Raw genomic sequence first — 20,181 nt, 5'->3', positions numbered from 1 at the left:
GCACCGAAGAAATCCCCTATAAGAATTTGTCCAAAAGAATAAATAAGAAAACACCTTTTCCAGCAAAAGAGAAGTGAGGACAGCCTTGACCCCTCTTTCCAAGTGTCTTGTTTGCCCTCAATGGATCAACCTAGTAACCCTGCAATAATCCTTTAACCTGCAACTATTTTATGAAACACAAAATCTATAGCAATTGACCAAGAACAGAATGCATAAAAAATCAATCCACAATATTTGCTTGAACAATGAGAAGTAACTTCAACAAAATTTTAGCATTGCTTTCCCACAATTCAACAACAACCAAAATGGGAGGAGCAAGCCTTTTGTAATTTTTCTAATAATAGCTAGCTAATGTCCAGTTTTTGCCATCCACAAAATAATAGTTGTTGACTTGTCATCTACAAGCCAAAGACCAATTCATTTTACATAAATAAAAAAAAATCCAGCAAAGATTGCCCACCCAAGGGGGTCAAGTTGCCTCACTCGACCAAACAAATATTTGATGATAAAATATGGAGCCCACTTTGACCATGAGACTACTACGATTTGTTTGTGAAATATTCCACATGAATCATGAAGATTTTCAGCGCAACTTGTGTCTTTTACCATCAAAGAATGTGATTTAATGAAGTGAGGGCTTACTTGCACGATTTGATGTTAAGAAAGTAATTGTGGGGTCAAACAACCTAATGTTCCTCTTTGACTATGCCATCATTCCTATTTTTGTCCCAACCAATACCTTTGACCCACTCCCACATGTGGGCAAAATAACAATGGAATAAACATTTTAAACTTGACAAGTGGTCGCTTTGCGAGTAAGATGACTAGCACTTGATATGAAGGGCCAGTGCTTCATTGTTCATGTTCAATGTCTTTGACTTTGACCATGTTAGACCGTCACATTGCACTTTACCATTTAATTTTCTGCAGTTTAATTTTGTTGGTCTCGCTTTAGGTTGCATGTACATAAAAATTCCATTATTGAATTAATGACAGGAAAAATGTATTTGGTATTTTGATAGTCTCATGTTTTGATCCTCAACCAAGGATCATCTTCAGGAGTCTATTTAATATCAAAAGAAGTTGATTTGTCTCATCTGTATTATTAATAAAAAGTCAATGAAACCCTAATTTTATGCTTGTTATCATAAGTCGGCTTCTAATTATGAAAAGGTTGCCAGGAAGCTTGAAGAATTTGCAATAAGTAAAGGTTTCCATCTTTCCCTTAGCTTATTACCTTTATTTAAATTTTCTGGGGTTAGCTCAATTTCTATCCTTTCCCTTACTTTTCATTTGGTGTAGTTATCAATCTTGGCAGTGATTCTAGCATTCTCTAAGAAAATGTGGTGATTAGTATGATGTGAATGTTCTGCCAAAGATTATTTCAGATGTCTATTATGCCTTAGATCAGCATTTTGTTTCTTAAGTCTCACATCCAATGATTTGTCTGTTTCTCCAAGACAAGCTTTCCTGCAAGAACAAAGTATGTAGTAAACACCTTTGCATGAATTAGACATGATTGGATCCTTCGAATAATCTGTTGGACACCTAATTTGCTAAGGGTTTTGGGTGTGGAATGTGAACAGTCAATGGAGTCCAAGAGACTACTTGGAATATGAAAACCAAGGGTCATTACACATTAGTTAAAAATGTATATCATTGTGAATAATATGGATTCAATGATTATCTTACTCGTGTTGTCTATTTTTTATGTGTTGAACATGGTATTAGAGCAAGCGATTTCCTTCCCTGCTTAAGTTTGAGCCACTGGTTTTTGTGGCCTTTGTAGACCTATGCTCTCGCTCCAGCAGGCTTTCCTACAAGAACAAAGTATGTAGTAAACACCTTTGCATGAATCAGACATGATTGGATCCTTCGCATAAGTTGTTGGACACCTAATCTACTAAGGGTTTTGGGTGTGGAATGTGAACAGTCAATGGAGTCCAAGAAACCACTTGGAATATGAAAACCAAGGGTCATTAGACATTAATTAAAAATGTATATCATAGTGAATAATATGGATTCAATGATTATCTTACTCTTGTTGTCTATTTTTTTATGTGTCTAACATGGTATCAGAGCAAGCAATTTCCTACCCTGCTTAAGTTTGAGCCACTAGTTTTTGTGGCCTTCATAGACCTGCGCTCTCCTCCTTGTTAATTCTATGCCTTTCTGAGCATTTGTAAGAACAGACATCGTTACCTCTCTTAGATCTGCCATTTCCCCTGTGAATTTCATGTCAGTCTCTTTGCTCAGCACTATTTTTGGACATATGTTCACTCGACTTTCTCTCATCCCAAATGAAATCCTGACTTTGTCATCAATCTTGCCTCCCTCGGCTCTGCACGTAGACCTGGACACTCTCAGGAGTCTATCAAATCTACGCCCCGTGGTCCTTGCTTCTGCCTCTTGTCAAATTCATTACTTCATCAACACCTGAATCTGCAACATCTCTATTATGTAATTCAATCAAATACTAATGTAAATTTTTTGAAAAGGACATTTTAACTCTTGAGCACGAATGTAATGGCTTGTTAGTAAAACTGATCAAGAATCACCTTTGACGGAACCAGAGGGTATGGAATGGATTGAATTCTTCAAAGAAAACTCCATCATCAAGTGAAACGATCGGATCATATTCGATTTAAATGGTATTTGTAAGATTCTGCTAGTTGGTTTTGGCAGGTGTGGGCTTTAAGGGGTCGGAGAACCAAACATAAATCTATAGCATATGATGCATAATCTGTCTTTGCAAGTGGGCGCATGAAATGAATGTTTGTCTTAAGGGTTGTTGTCGAAGAAATCAGCACAAATCTTAAGCTTCCCACCAAAAACACAAATTTGGTATCAAAGGCCTGCAATCTCTTTGTGTTACACTCATTAGTCTGGCTTTGCGAGCAGGCACATGAAATGAATGTTTTTCTTAAGGGTTGTTGTTGTTGAAGAAATCAGCACAAAATCTTAAGCTTCCGACCGAAAACACAAATTTGGTATCAAAGGCCTGCAATCTCTATGTGTTACATTCATTAGTGAGTAGTCAGTTATGTGTGTATTATCCATAAGGAGTTTATATATGCATTGGTATTTGATGTGAAGTATATAGTTAAGCCTATGCATGTGTTGGACATTCACCGAATATATAAAATCTGCATGGGAATGGAATGCTCAATACAACTTTGCGGTGCATTCAATCTTCGGTTGAATACTCTCTCCAAGGAAGACTTACATTGTGGTGCATTGGTCCATTTCTGACTCTATGTGTTGAATTTCATGGTATGTGTACTGAGCTTTTGAAGTTTGTATGTTGAGCAATTTGTCATGTGTATCGGTTGCCTATGCTCCAGAGTTGATTTATGATATACGTTGAATTATATGTGCGTTGATTGAATTATGCATGCATTGAAACTCATGTAATGTGTGTTGACAGAACTGCGTTGCACTAGTATTCATTTGAGACATTTTTAATATATGTAATAAAACCTTTATAAATATATACCTTTGCATTGTATTGTATGAATAGAGAGCGTGAATCTGCATTAATTGGTGTGTTGGTGCATGTTGTTCTGAGTTACATTATTTGTGCAGTGAGTAATGTGCATTGAAAAGTTGTATGTCATATTGGTATATTGGTGTTTACCTTGAGAGTAAAAGCATTTACATGTGTTTGTCGTGAGGGTCCCTTTCATTTATGTGTCGCAATGCATTGTGAGCCTGAGGCCTAATTCCAAGCATTGATTACTGTAATTTATTCATTCTTGGGAGTAGTACTTGTGAGATTCACTTGATTTGTTCAATAAAAATGACCAAAATTAATACAGTATTAGAGTTCCTGAAGACTTTGATACTCTGTTCTACTGATGACACAGTCAAAATCAGCAAAACCACTCTTGTTGATATTCAAATTTGTTTACAAGATGCACACGAAAAGATCAAGTTTCTGCAGCTCGAATCACAACTACAACAAGATGAGCTATAATAGCGTAGTCATCATTCTGAATTGGTTTTTATTCAAAACAATCCTCTATTTGAGATTGAGACAAACTCCCATCAACAGGCAAAAACTAATCAAATCAACGAGGTTGAGGTTGATTCAGTGCCCAGTGCAAGAGCATATTTGCATGCAGATGCAAAAGTTCAGTTTGCACTTCCCAAGCCCATCATTAGACCTTGGGAAGAGCTTGTCAACAACATGAAAAGAACCGGTCTTGGATATGACAAGGATGTGTCCTCTCATATTCCATACTACAAGTGTTGGGTTTCTTCATGATAGCTCAATTTCACCTACTTCTCCTCTTCCACAGCAGCCATAAATTGTCAAATGCCAACACTGTGATCGAGTTGGCCATGTGAAAGATCATTGTTTTGATCTTCACCCATGTGAGCATTGTGCTAAGCACACTCATCATTCAAAGGTGTGCAAAAAGTTCAAATAAAATCCCAATAACATCGAGAACTCCCAATTTTTTCAACACACTGATTTTATCGGCAGAGTTTTTCACGATTTTTTCAAACATGAAAAACTCGGGATTTAATCATAAAACTCGGGATAAAATCGAGTGTTTATCCAAAACTCATGAGTGAGGTGTCGGGCGCGTATATGTTAGGAAGAGGTCGAGTTTTCCACTCATTTTGCACTCTCACCTTTGTGATTTGTGCCTATGGAGAAAGGAGGTGTTTGTCACTGCCGAAAGATCATTGTTTTGATCTTCACCCATGTGAGCATTGTGCTAAGCACACTCATCATTCAAAGGTGTGCAAAAAGTTCAAATAAAATCCCAATAACATCGAGAACTCCCAATTTTTTCAACACACTGATTTTATCGGCAGAGTTTTTCACGATTTTTTCAAACATGAAAAACTCGGGATAAAATCGAGTGTTTATCCAAAACTCATGAGTGAGGTGTCGGGCGCGTATATGTTAGGAAGAGGTCGAGTTTTCCACTCATTTTGCACTCTCACCTTTGTGATTTGTGCCTATGGAGAAAGGAGGTGTTTGTCACTGCCCAAGAGGAGGAAATTTACCAGATTGTGGGTGAGACAACTTCAGAAAACCCTTGACATGGAAACCATCTCATTGGACCATATTGACATCACTGCTGCATGGAAGGTTGAGACTGGGAGCCTATCATGGACTCAGTCCCTGATTGGTTAGAGGTGGATCCAAACACACCTGAGTCCAAGGAGGTAGCAGTTGTAGGGGAAGGAGAGGTAGAGGAGGAGGAGGAGCAGGAATAGGAGGCAAAGCACGAGGAGGAGGAGGAGTTGACACCATCTAAGATGCGCAACAACAAAGGACAGAGGCAACCTCCTATTTTTGCTTCTAGAGGATGACAAAGTCCATTTATAGCCCCAAGGGTAGGTCCTTCTTCATATAGAGGAATAGGCAAAGCCATTCCCTATTCCCGTAAAAGGGGTAGAGGAACTCAGTGATTGATTAGTTTATGATATCTAGATGACTCATGATGATGAATCACGATATACATCTATTATATTTTTTGTTGATATTTTGACTCTTGACACTGAGTTAGGACTTAGGATCCAGGACTTGATTCACTATCGATATGTGATGTAGCACTAGACTTCTTATACGTCTTACATATTAGCTTTTTTTCATATTTATGTGGCAATGCATTTATCTGATGTTGTTGATACTTTAGATGCTTAAAAAAATTTAAAAAGTAAATGAAATTGTATTTTTTTAATTTTGCCAACTTTTTGACGATTTTTTCAAAAACGTCCCAACTTTAATGACTTTTTCAATTTTTGGATCTTTGCCGATTTATTCTCGAGGTCGAATTTTTCCACTTTGATTCAAACAGATGCTTAAGAAACAAGCCTCCTACAAAAACGAAGATTCACCTTGGATGGATCGCGTCTTGGCAATGGGTTTCAACAGCCAAGAAGATATTTCGGTCATACCACAAAATTTGTTCTCGGGTATTGACACATCTTGCAATTGAGATTTCTTCATCTTCTCACCTTGTATCTATCAAGAGGGGAATTGATGGACGTCTACAAACTTCAAAGATGAATTAAGCGAGCTTGAGCCACAGCGTGAACCTATTGCTTGAGCCTAGAGCCAGAGTAAGCCATACCCAGATTCAGAGTTGTAGCCAGAAACAGAGCGATGCCCCATGAGCATGCACTTTGGTTGGCGGCCTTTCTTAAACCACTGTAGGTTGAGACCTCAATGGTCTCTTTTCAAGAATATTAGGGAGCATTTCCACCAACAGAAGCCTTCAGCTTCTAGCCATATTCAGAATTGTTCCATAGTTGGTTGAGACCTCAATGGTGTCCCACCTCTTTTGGGTTTGTGGTATTCCTTAAAAACCACCTTTCAAAGCATTAGGGAGCACTTCCTCTAGCAAAAGACTTCAACTTCTAGCCAGATTTGGAATTGTTCTAGGAATTGCACTAAGTGTTCCAGTGTTGGTGGTCATCCTTAAACCACCATCGAATGAGACCTCGAGTTCTCCCACCTATACCATCATTTCAAAGAGCACATTCATCCAATTGTTGCCATGCATTTTTTGCATATTTGTATTAGAGCTCTCTTCTTGGACTCATATATACCCCTTCGGATTAAGGGGGTAATCCACTAAGGGTTTTGGGCGTGGAATGTGAACAGTCAATGGAGTCCAAGAGACCACTTGGAATATGAAAACAAAAGGTCATTATACATTGTATAATATTGTATATCATTGTGAATAATATGGATTCAACGATTATCTTACTCTTGTTGTCTATTTTTTGTGTGTTTAACATAATCTAACATTCTCTTAATGGAGTTTGAAGGAGCAAAAGTGACCATGATGTTCTTTTTAAGAATTTTAGCCAACTTATCAGTTGTACCTTTAACGTGTGGTAGCACAATTTTTGTCCTATTTTCTTCATCATCAACTTGTTGTCTTAAACAGTGTCTCCCTGCCCTTCTGACTACCTTGTTGAATTATCTATCATAATAACCATTCCATTTGAAGACTTTTTTGAGGTTGTCTAACTCTTTAGTCAAATGATTTTCATCGGAGATCTTCATAGCCCTATTCACCAATATGTTGATCACACCAAGCCCTTCTGACTACCTTGTTGAATTATCTATCATAATAACCATTCCATTTGAAGACTTTTTTGAGGTTGTCTAACTCTTTAGTCAAATGATTTTCATCGGAGATCTTCGTAGCCCTATTCGCCAATGTGTTGATGACACCAAGTGTTTGTTGAGGATAGAAATGTTGAGACTACCTAGAAAATTTAGATAACAATGGGATGTTCTATGCTTAGCACAATTACTTCAATGTACTTAAAGCAGCCCAATGACAATTTTCCAAATTAGTTTCCAATAGCAATCACATTAACCATAAATCACATTGACAGTAATTGTAGATAGAACATAAAACAAAATGCAGAAGACAAGCCAAGACAAGAGGACACCAGATTTGGCGGATGCCAGGGAAAAACCCCAATGTGGGGAAAACCCTTTGATCAATTCTTCTTATTATTATACCAAATGTTGAGCAGAGAGAGTACAAAAAGTCAAAAATGACTTGCCAAATCAAAGTCAAAGAGCCCTATCAAATCTTCAGTCAATTTTAGCCCTAACCAGAAAGTAAAAGATGATCAACACAACTGTCAAACTTGCCACCTTGAGCTCAGTGAACCTCAAACAAACTCGTCCTTCCTTGTTGGTGAAAGTCATCCCAAAACAGTCCTTCAATGTCTAGTCAAATTTGGTCGAAGGAGAGAAAGTTTGTTGTAACTTTTTGTGGTCAAAGTTGCAATTAACCTTAAAGTCAACATTAGTCAAAGTGCCCAAATTTTCTTGATATTTGTGCCCAGTAATGCGACCAAGAGAAACAGAAATAATCCTACAAAAATTGCAATGAAAACTGGTCAAAGACTCCCTAGTCAAGGTTGGTCAAACTTGGTCAACTCCTGAAATTTTCGGCCCTACGATTTTGTCCAAAAATTCAACCTCCTTGTGCCACACATGTGAAAGAGAGCATGCCTAATAGTTGTATGAACCAATGAGAGAAGGAGAGAGAAGAATGTGTGAGTGATGATGATGCCAAATGAGGTGAGAGGTCACATGTACTTATACAAGTCATTGAGGGTGAAGTGACATGTCCATTGGGTTTCATGAGCCTACATGATGATATGGTCACCCTGAACAATTTGCAAACGTGGGCATAAATTCAAAAACACACCACTGCTTGTGCAAATTAGATGATCTTTATATCGATTTTGGTCCTCTCAAAAAGAGGAATTTAATGCAATCATCATCTCCATCAAATAAGTTGTCCCAAGGTGGAATTTGCCCCTAGTTGCCAATTTTAACACTCCCTCTCAACTAGGTAGAATTCCACTTGCCAATCCATCCATCATCATCGATCATCATGCCATCCTGTCGTCATGAACCATCTTTGTATCTCATCTCATCTATGTTATGTTTAACACTGATATGAATAATGAATAAGAATCGATCGAGAGTGAGTCACAAGACCTTACCACTCTCCATTGACAAAAGTCAGTCCAGAGGTAGAACCTTAATCAGACTTGATCCTAGATCAAGTTGTTGAACATCATGCATCCTAGTCATAGGGAGTACAGCAATACACGATGCATCCATCGGTAGTGCTTTGGTCCCTAACCACTTTTCCCAACTCATTGGCCAGATGAGAGGTACTTCCCATGAGTCTCAGACTACATTGGTAAGATGTATGTTGGGGCATCAATAGGAGAAGGTGAACCACTCATCCTATTCATATGCCATAGGAGAAGGTGAACCACTCATCTTGTGCATATGTCAATCATAGGGGAAGGTGAACCACTCACCCTACACACATGTCAATCATCATGGGGTGTCACAAGGGAAGGTGAACCACCCACCCTATACACAACGCACCAATAGGAAAAGGTGAACCACTCACCCTATGGTTGCTCATATCTCCAAGAAGTACCCCAAGCACCCAAGAGCTCCCAGAGCTTAACGTCCAACTCAAGAGGGACCCTCATTAGAGGGTCTTTCCACGACTCCATATCTCTCTCGGAAGGCTAAGAATTTGAACTTCCCTAAGGGCTTCATGAGGATGTCTTCGACCTGCTCATTTGTCCTGATGTGTTGGAGCCTTATTGCTCCCCACTGTACCATATCCCGAATAAAGTGGTACTTGATATCAACGTGCTTGGAGCGGTCGTGGAACACAGGATTCTCTGAAAGGTGAATCCCACTCTGGTTGTCGCAGAAAATCACAGCGATATCCAACACGTGCTCAAATAGCTAGCTAAAGAGCTTCCTCAACCAAACAGCGTCACAACAGGCCATACTAGCTATAATGTATTCGGCCTCGACAGTGCTTAGAGCAACCAATTTCTGCTTCCATCTCCTCCAAGAAATTGAAGTAGAGCACAATGAGAAGTAACATCCAGACGTGCTTTTTCGATCCACCACACTACCAACCCAGTCAGCATCAGCATATCCATGTAGCCTCAAATTCACGGTAGTGTATCTTAGTCCATACTACATAGTTGATTGTGCCACGGGGATATCTCAAGAGATTCTTAGCAACAATCCAATGTGTGCAATGAGGCTCAACCATTAATTAACTCAATGTATTCATAGCAATGCATATGTTCGGACGAGATTTTACCAAGAACATCAAGTCCCCCACAAGTTGTCTATATTCATAAGGTTTTGCCAATTCAGGTCTAGCAGCGCTACCACATAGCTTCTTGAAGTTGAGTTCCATCGGAGTAGAAACAAACTTGCAATCCACCATCCCACATCTCTTGAGCAACATCACAATGTATTTTCCTTGAGAAAGGAAAATATCCACTGGCTTTTGCCAGACCTCTAAGCCTATGAAGTAGTGCATTAGTCCTAGGTCCTTCATCTCGAACTTGAAAGCCAACTCCTTCTTCCATTGAAAAATGAGAGGGTTTGCACCTATTAGAAAGAGATTATCTACATAAAGGACCAAGATGAGAGACATGTCCTTTTGAACCTTGAAGAATAGGTTAGGATCAACATCGCTCCTCATAAATCCCAACTTCATAAGATAGCTATCAATCCTCTCATACCAAGCCCTAGGGGCTTGCTTCAACCCATGGAGGGCTTTCTTCAACCTGCATACATGTGTCCTTCGATCTTGTACTTCGAACCCCAGAGGTTGTTCCAAGTAGACTTCCTCCTTAAGCGAGCCATGAAAGAAAGCAGTCTTAACGTCCATTTGATGTAGGCTCCATCCTTGAGTGGCAGCAACAGAAATAATCGATCAAATAGTGGTATATCGAGCAACTGGTGCAAATATCTCGTCATAGTCCACGCCTTCCTTTTGAGAGAAGCATTGAGCAATGAACCTGGCCTTGCACTTCTTAGCACTCCCATCTGCTCCATGTTTGATTTTGTATAGCCATTTTGAAGTGACTATGGACTCGTCCTTCAATCTAGGCACCACATCCCAAACATCATTTTTCATGATAGATTCATACTCTTCGTTCATCGCATCCTTCCATACTTGGTTCTTTACAGCGTCTTTAAACATACATGGCTCAGTTTGACCAATAGTACTCACGGCATCTAAGTACCCTTGATACCTGTTCGGCCTTTTACTTTCACGGAATGTCCCTCTTGGAGTAATATGTCTTTTAGCATCTTCGAGAGTATCTTTAAGCCACAAAGGTCTTTTCCTTGAGACAGAGGGATCACCGGGAGGTGGATCAATGGGATCCATCAAGCATAGGCTCATCTGTCGGAGGTTCATCCTATCTTTCTGCAGCATCATCATTATCCTTCCTTGGAATGGGGAGATCTCTAGCTTTCCCAAGGGTGGCTTCTTCATCGAAGGTGACATCATGGCTTACTTCCACATTTCTTTGACCAGGCACATAGATTCTATATGCCTTTGAATTTTCACTGTAGCCCACAAATATACCTTTCTTCCCAGATGCTTCCAACTTGTTTCTTTTCTCTTTAGGCACATGAAAATATACGGGACAACCAAAAACTCTAAAATGAGAAACATTAGGTTTCTTACCAGTGAAAACTTCTTCGAGTGTCTTGAAATGCAATGCTTGATGCAGACTCCTATTTTGAACATACACTGCAGTGTTGGCAACTTTTCCCCATAAGAACTTCGGTAGACCTTGATCATGCAGCATGGCACGGGTGGCTTCCATGATTGTTCGATTTTTCCTTTCAGCAACTCCATTTTTCTTAGGAGTGTATGGAACAGTTATCTCCCTCTTAATGTCAACCTCTCTGCAAAAGTCATTGAATTCATTTTATTCATATTCAGTTCCATTGTTGGTCCTCAATATTTTGATCTTCTTCCTTATTTGATTCTCCACCGAGGCTTTCAAAGAACAGAACCATTTGAACACTTGATCCTTCTTCTTCAAGAAATAGATACAAGTTTTGCGAGATAACGCATCCACAAAAATTGCATAGTATAGGTATCCTCCCAATGATGTTACGGGCAACATATCAGATAGGTCAAAATGGACCAATTGGAGAATATCAGTAGTTTGGCATTCACTTGAAGTTAATGGTCCCCTTGTAAGTTTCCCAGCTACACAACCCTGACAGACTCCTTCATGATTCTTGTTGCAATCAGACATACCTGTGACCATCTTCCTTACCCCAGGTAAGGTTTTGTAATGTAAGTGGGCGAACCTTCAATACCATAGCTCAGATTGAAGTGAACCATCACAAATCAAGGCTCCCAAAGGACTTCCTCCATCTTGATAGAGACCATCAACCCTAAATCCAAGTGTGAATGCATCTTTAGGGTTTCTTTGCCAAATACGTACCTTTCCGCCAATGAATGCTACCTTGAAGCCTTTATCTTCCATCACAGAAATAGACACCAGGTTATTCTTCAAATCGAGCACATACAATACTTCTTGTAGATGAATGGTTTGACCTTGATTCAAGTGAAGAGTGACAATATCTATCCCTTTCACGGGGTAAGTGGCATTATCTCCAAGAATGATCTCCAAATTAGTCTTCTTTTCAATCAAATTTGAGAGGGCCTCTTTGTACTCAGTGAAGTGCCTTGAGACTCCACTATCAATCAACCAATGATCCAAAGTATCCGGAGGAGAGGCAGTAGATAGAGCGGAAAAAAGATAAACTCCTTTTCTTTCTACAACATTACTTTCCTCATACCTGGAATTTCTCGATCTTTTGGGAGGTCGACCATTTCCATATCGAGCAGCGAGAGCATTCCTTTTTCGTTTATTGTTGAACATAAACCAATGGTTCTTCCAAACCATGTATCCAAATAGATCCATGTCAAATCCTCCAATCATATTCAGGAAAAAGGAAGTCAGAATGGCAAACCATTATATGCCTAGGATACCATAATACATAGTTAACAGAGGTCTACAAGACTTAAACTTGCAAATCCTTGGTCTTACAATGTTGTTGACCTGAAAAATGCATATAGGTATTAGCTACCTCCCAGGAGGTAATAGTTACATCGTAGAATATCCTACCACTTACTTGTTCACCCATAATTATTCAAAGAAAGCTATTTGAACAGAATCAATAAAGTGCTCACAATATGTTGTCAACATGTTGTACATCTGGAAACTAAATACTATTTATGGGAAGGTTGCATACCCTTCATAGTTAAAATTTAAACACAATGCATGGCATCTTTGGCCATATCTTTTCAAGAGCTGTCCTAAATGATGCCAATCCACCTGGTATAGCGGCTTACCACCTCAACTGCCCTTTGGAGATTGGTTTCCTTGAGAAATGGATCGTTTTAGGAATATCTGAACTCTTTTCGAAAGTTTAAGGTTCCTTTGTATCTGCCACTAACATTTCAATTTATTATTATTATTATTATTATTGTGTGTTCAGCTTCTATTATTTATTCACTGTTGCATGCAATATGACTTTGAACAAAGAATATATAACCTTCTGTTGATTGCAATTTAAATGCATCACAGTCGTCAAGCTAATATAAAAATCAGAATATGTAGCTGGAAGAAACTAAAAGTGGCTCAAAATGTTAAACCTTGGCCTAGCAATGAAGCTAGAATAATTTATCTTTCACCAAATTAATGTTACCATGTCCATCTGCATGTCAGCTAGTAAGTAAAATCATACAGAGCATTTCATTAGATCACATTGTCAATTATACCATAGTCCGTGATTTGATTACAATCACATCTTGAGTTTAGAGCTAGATAAGAAGCAGATTAAGTATTTTGCTTCTCAAATTTATGGCTTCAAATATCTCACATAAGTTGCAATTAACATTTACAAAGAGTTGACCAGAACATGAAATTGTGTCAACAAGAAAATTACCACGGAAATTATTACTTGCAGCATTTGCACATAGTTCACCCATTTCACATGGTACATGTATGCATTTCATCGGACAAATCTCACTCATCATGTTTTAAAGTGCATAACGTGAAAGCATGAAATTGTAAAAGGAAGAACAAATAAGAAATTTTATAGAAGACGCAACCTGCAAGGTTTGAACAGCTGCAATAGTGCCACGAAGGTTTACATTCTTGTATGCCCAATCAGCAAAATCTGCTATAATGGAAAACTTTGTCTGTCCTTTTGTAGCACTGTAGTGATTGAATAAAAGCAAATACACAATTAGAGGGTATGGAATTTGGAAGTTAAAATAGTGATTCTTTAAAATAAAATAACAAACAAAAGAAATAAATTTCTTAAATGACAGAATACCTAGCAGACATTTTATCAAAGGCATAGACAACAAAACCTGCATAACAATTGCAAAGACTGCATTAAGATTGTGGAGGGCTAAAAACTTAAAAGCATCAATTAACTAACATCAGAATACCACAAATGAAAATCATCGCTTAGAAGTCAACTTGGAAGTGTTTTAATAAGTAGACACAACAAATTTTAAGATTGCAAATACCTAAATGACTAGATAATCAGAATATAAAAGAGTGACATACGTTTAAAATCCTCCATGTTCGACTGGCAAGCAATGTGCCTTGCCAGAAGAAGAACCATTATTGGCCTTCCCACTTTGTCAAATCCTTGCATGTAGACAAATTTGTGCTTGAGCTCATTGCCGACCATTGTTTCTGGGATGTATCCAAGGGGTACGTAAGTCTGTCTCCATTTTCTATACTTTGCAAACATCTCACAAGCCTTTTCCACATTTGATTCCCGAGCATAAAAGAAACGTAGAAGAGTAGCATCATCTGTAACCTGTGCATCCTCCCATTAGATTAGATTCCCCCCCTCTTCAAAACCAATGCCTCCGTTTATTATTTATGAGAACAATAAAAATGCATAAACTATTATGGAGTCTTCTGTCCACATTAAAGACTATTCAAACAAAAATCTAAACATCATAAACCAACCATTTTGCATCAGACAATGAACAAAGCATGGACACTATCTAGGCTTGTCATTACTACAATTGTTTTTAAATGATGCAGCATTTTCCTGTTGTTGCCAGCTTTAAATCAGTGCTTGCTGGGTCCCAAAAAAAAGATGTCACTCTTGTAAGGTGCCACACCTGGGACCATTAAGCAACAGCCTACAACGTGACTCCTAGATTAGGTAGAGAAATAGCATAGCAATTGCTATGATCAAGTACAAGATTCTTCAGTACAATGAGGAGGGTCATAAACATTCCTTTAGAAAGTTGGGCAGAAAGTGCATACCTCAAGGTAGTTGAAAATCCAAATTATGGACATTGAAATTTGGACAGGAAACAACATTAAATCTGCCTATGAAAATAATTGTGATCGTACTTCTTGATGCAATGGATGGTGGAATAAATATGCCTCGATGATTCTATTTTGAATTGAAATTGTTACATTCAATGGCTTTCTCAGAATGCACAGCTTCACCCTCTATGGCTATTACCATCAAGAACATTGAACACGTTGTGTTTAGTAAGGAATTATTCACTTCCAAAAGGGACATAGATAACATTTCGAGAATGCAATTGTTGAGAAATAAAAAATGTGGTTTCTAAATACTTTGCTGAGTCCCTTAATTAACCTGTTGCAACCAGGCAAGGCAAACTTTGGAAATATCTAGTAGAATCAGTGATATTCTAGAGAAAACCATCTTAAAACTGTGAATGACACTCTGGAATCTGTAGACAACCGTAGCAAAGAAACAGCTCTGAACCACTCACAAACAAGGTTAGGTCAGTGACAGCAAGATCAACCTGTCTCTGACACAACGCATGAAACCCTAGGACAAAAGGATCAGTGGATTCCTCATCCCTCTTCAAATTCATCGAGGGTGAAGTCAAAGCAGAGAATATTATCAGAATGGCGCAGCGGAAGTTTCTGATGGCCTACCTAAAGATCATTTCATTGGGAAGTTCGGATCTAAGGGTGGAAGGAAAGGCGGATGCCTTGGTTGCAATAAGTTCAGCCATTATGCGAAGGAGTGTCCGAATGGCAGAGACACATATCTTGATGAAAATAACAATCATTCCAAGGACATATTCAATGATCAAAGGAATGACAGGTAATGCAGGTCATCAAGGAAATAGTTGACTCTTCAAAGAAAGCAAGGAACCCCAGGTATGAAGAATCAAATGTTGTTTCTGATAAGATAAAGAAGCGTTATCTTGTATTGGCCCTCTCCTTCAGATTCTTTGGGAATCTGGCTTATTGATTGTAGTGCTTCAAGGCACTTCATTGGATAGATGGGTGCACTCTCTAATTTGGTAGAGATGGAAACAATCATGGGATTATACTTGGAGCCGATGCCACCTATCCCGGAAAGGGTGTAGGGAATGTTATCCCTCAATTGAATGCCGGTAACTCAATTCATTTACAGAATCTCTTTTATGTACCTGATCGCAAGAAGAACCTAGTGTCCATTTCAGCAATGGAAGTCAAAGGTTTCAAGGTGGCACTCATCGATGGAAAGGTACGTGTTTGAAAATAGCATTTTCAAAGATGTTTTTGAGTTCAGGGATGTATCAAATTGCAGGAAGTCCATTGGGGACCATGTCCATTGACACATAGCACTGAAGGTCTGTGAGTCAAATGGTGACAGGGATGCCTGAGTTCAGAAAGAGCATGAAAGTACATGTCTGAGATGTACCAAAGGAAAAACTTACAAGGGGACCATTCCCCTCATGTAGCAGGTCCACAGGTATGGAACAACCAGAGGAGTTTGAGATTCATGATCGGGAATCTCATGTATACAGGTGGAAGAAAGCCCTCTAAGGTTTGAAGCAAAACTCCCCGGGCATAGTGTGAGAGGATTGATAGCTGTCAGATGAAGTTGAGATTCACTAGGAGTGAAACCAATCCAAACCATTACTCGAAGGTTGTGGATGATAGACCTCTCATACCGACACCTTATGAGGACGACCTATTTCTGACAGGTGCAGACCCTCTCATTTACAGAAGTAAGAGGGAGTTGGATTCCGAATGTGGAATGATAAACTGCAAGCCTGTGACTACCTCGAGGATATTAACTTTCAGAAGTTATATGGTAGTGATGTCGGACTAGATTTGGGAAATGCCTCTGAGTTTCATAAACTCATTCACGTTGATGTTCTTGGTGAACTTCCGTCCGGACATATGTTTTGCAATTAGCATGGTGAGCTCATATTTGGTTGAGCCTCATTAGATTGGTGCCAAGAATCTTTTGAGATATCTTCGGGGCACAATCTCTCATGGATTGAGATACACTGCCGGAAATATGAAACTGCATGATTATTCGAATGCTGAGTGGGCAGGCAGTGTGGAGGATCATCAGAGCACTTCTCAGTGCTCGTTCTCTTTGGATTCTGCTTCGACATCATGGATGAGCAAGAAGCAGAATTCAATTGCTATAAGCACCGCCGAGACTGAATACACAGCTACGAGTATGATCTCGTGTGAAGTTGCATAGTTGCAAAAGCTCTTAAGTGAGTTGTTTGTACACATGATGAATACCACTGTGATTCTCTGTGACAACCAGTGGTGGGATTCGATTATTGAGGAATCCCTTATTTGATGATTGCTCCAGCAGATAAACATCAAATATTGCCTTATCTAGGATATGATAAGTCGATGAACAAGGAGGCTCCATCACATTGAGACTGATGTACAGGTTGCAGACATTTTTTGTCAAAGCCCCGAGGAAAGGTCAAATCTGTAACTTTCCCGAACGACTTGGAGTCGTTGAGAAACCTTTTTATAAGGGTCATGCATGTTGCATGCATTGAGCTCTGGGAGCTCTGGGGGGCTTGGGGTACTTACTGGAGCAACATACAACCACAGGGCAACTCACCCTCCCCTAGTGGTGCGTTATGGAACAGGATGATTCGTTCTCCTATGGGCCAGGATGATTCGTTGTCCATGGCGACTGTGGAACAGGATGATTCGTTCTCCTGTGGGCCAGGATGATTCGTTCTTCGTGGCGACTGTGGAACATGATGATTTGTTCTCCTGTGGGCCAGGATGATTCGTTCTCCGTGGCGACTATGGAACAGGATGATTCGTTCTCCTATGGGCTAGGATGATTCATTCTCCATGGCGACTGTGGAACAGGATGATTTGTTCTCCTGTGGGCCGGGATGATTCATTCTCCGTGGCGACTGTGTAACAAGATGATTCGTTCTCCTGTGGACAGGATGATTCGTTCTCCTGTTGAGGCATCCTACCCATGCAGTCTGGGACTATGGGAAGTACCTCTCATCTAATCAATGAGCGGGGAAATGAGGATAGGGACCATAGTAGTTCTATCGATGGACGCATCGTTGTATCTACCATACTCCCTATGCTAGGATGACCTCCATTGATCTGGGATCAGTATGAGTGGTTTGAGACACTCTCTTGTGATATTGATCTGGGATCAGTATGACTGGTTTGAGACACTCTCTTGTGATATTGATCTGGGATCAATAAAACTGACTTCGGGTCAGTAGAGAATGGTATGAGACATTCTCGATCAATTTTTCTTCTTCATGGTTCAGCAGAGCAAAGCAAAGTAGAGCAGAGCAGAGCAAAGCAGAGCTCAGCAGATCAGAGCAGAGCAGAGCAGTGCAGGGCACTGATGGCAGAGATAGTACAGTCAGACATATGGATCAGCAGATGGGGTTCTCCCTAGTTGAGAGGGAGTGTTAAAATTGGCAACTAGGGCCAAACTCCATGTGGGTCATCTTATTTATGGCAGCTGATATTTTTCTTGGATCCGTCTCATCGAGAGGTGTAGGATTGATCTAAAGGTCATCCGATTCCGATAAGTATTTATGCAAGAGGTTCGAGTTTTGTAAATGATTCAAGTTTGTGGTGACAAGCACGTTCTGAGTTCAATATGATCCAAATTTTGTGATCCATGGTTCTGATGTCAAGTCGCTCAAGTGAGGTCCGAGCTTGCATTACACTATCCCTGTAGCATTCAAATGGCATCCTAGTCCGAATGAAGTTGTGAGCCTATGTAATGTGTCTCTAGACGATTAACTTCTCTCTGTGGTATAGAAGGAGCCAAGTCTGAGTTTGCTAAGTCAAAGTTCTGAGCAAAGCTCTGTGCTCATATCAAATGACTATGGTGATTGTCTAAGCCTCTGTATCTCTAAGATTGAGGTAGAGTTATAGGCATACGAGTTAGAAAGACTCCACTGTGATTGAGGATGAGTTCTGAGCATACAAGTTAGAAATACTCTCTAAGAACAAGGTCAAGTTTCTTCTGTTACCAGGCCGAGAGACCTATAGTAATGTTGGACAAAGGCAAGGTACTGTATTGTTAATCAAGGTTGTAATTGATGTCTATATGGCATTTGTGGAGATGGAAAATATTCTTGAAGATGCCAGGAGATGAATACAACTCTTGTGCCCTACCTCCAATGATCTTCATGAAGACAAACCTCCAATAATGTTGAAGGAGACAAGGTGATGAAGAAGGCAATCAAGGACATGATGGTGTCCCTACATTGAAGAAGGCAAGCATGATGGAGTCCCTATATTGAAGAAGGCAAGCATGATGATGACCCTACATTGAAGAAGGCAAGGACATAAAAATGAGGACCCTATGAAGACAAGGACACAATTATTAACAAAGGAATCACCATGAAGAAGCCCTAGAAATCATGATGATGTCCTTACTCTTGATGAAGGAGTCCTTCTCATTGATGCTCGTAGTGACTCTTGATGAAGAAGCTCTCCTTGTGATGATCTAGCCCTTGCTCTAACAAATTGATGAATGTTGCATATGGTTAATGACATATCGCTGCACACATGATGACATATATGGTGACGTTACATTTGATGGCATGGACAATGAAGGAATTGGAGATCACTTGATGAATGCATGATGACATGGATGACTCACATACACTATGGTGAAGAACTTAGAAGCCCTAATGACCTCTTGCTGTCCTAATCACCCTCTGCACTAAATATTTCAAAGAGCAGTCACAAAGAAAATTATTTTTTGACACCTTGGAGGCATCTTTCCACAGTGAGACCTATACCATCTTATAGAGTATATTTTTCCCTTTCTAATGAGCCCTTACTCACCCTCAAACTCCCGGTGGTTGAGGAGATAATGAATTTTTAAGTTAGAAAAAATTATTTGGCAGCCTAGCCGACCTAAAAAACAGTTATTCAAGTCGGCCTGCTCCCAGAAGACGTGTCCCTTCATGTCTAGACGAAATCACTATAAATATAAGTCAAAACATTTCATTTCAGATCATAAAATTCGGTGATTATTTCAGAAACAAGACACAGAACAGCAAGGAAAGTTCACATCTCGTGAACCAAGGCCGAGGAGGATTTTTAATCACAGTTTGGGCATTTAAGATATCTCCTATAATTTCGGATCTGCACCTGTGAGTATTGTGTGTGGACAGCATTGCTAAGGGACAGATTTATGACAGTCCTGAGGAAGTAAAGGCTCGGATCTGTTGAAGAATTTACCTCAGATCTGTATATATGCTACATACCTCGGACCTGTGGTGAACAAGGTACTGTGGGTAGTGACTCCTGTGGTAGCCCAGTGATTACCCTCGGTCCTGTTGCAGAGTTACACTACAGCCATCTGTGGAGGACAGATCTCCAAGCTCGGACTTGCAGCAATCTCAGAACCTGTGAAGTGTTAGGAGCTTTGGGCAGTAAAATATATGGAACTTTTGGAGAGTGATTACACTTCAGAGCTGTGATTGTCTAACAGTGAAAATCATAGTGACCTTTGATTGGACTGTGGATCTATCAAGA

General features: G+C 39.6%; 1 protein-coding gene across 1 annotated transcript in view; it reads right to left on the bottom strand.

Annotated features, from left to right (window-relative positions):
- The window catches only part of LOC149202256 (uncharacterized), a 106,044-nt gene that overhangs the window by 39,647 nt on the left and 46,216 nt on the right, over nt 1-20,181 (bottom strand). The window contains exons 2-4 of the mRNA XM_089399924.1: nt 13,951-14,209; nt 13,712-13,748; nt 13,485-13,590 (exon numbers count right to left, since the gene is read on the bottom strand). Coding sequence (XP_089256050.1) covers nt 13,485-13,590; nt 13,712-13,748; nt 13,951-14,209 — 402 coding nt within the window. The remainder of the gene's footprint in view (nt 1-13,484; nt 13,591-13,711; nt 13,749-13,950; nt 14,210-20,181) is intronic.

This window comes from Pinus tabuliformis, chromosome 2_1 (assembly GCF_031772625.1).
Source record: "Pinus tabuliformis cultivar Carrire ecotype Pingquan chromosome 2_1, CPIR1, whole genome shotgun sequence".
In the NCBI taxonomy this organism is placed as follows: Eukaryota; Viridiplantae; Streptophyta; class Pinopsida; order Pinales; family Pinaceae; genus Pinus; species Pinus tabuliformis.
The sequence above is the reverse complement of the archived record's forward strand: the minus strand, read 5'-3'. Positions and strand labels throughout refer to the sequence as shown.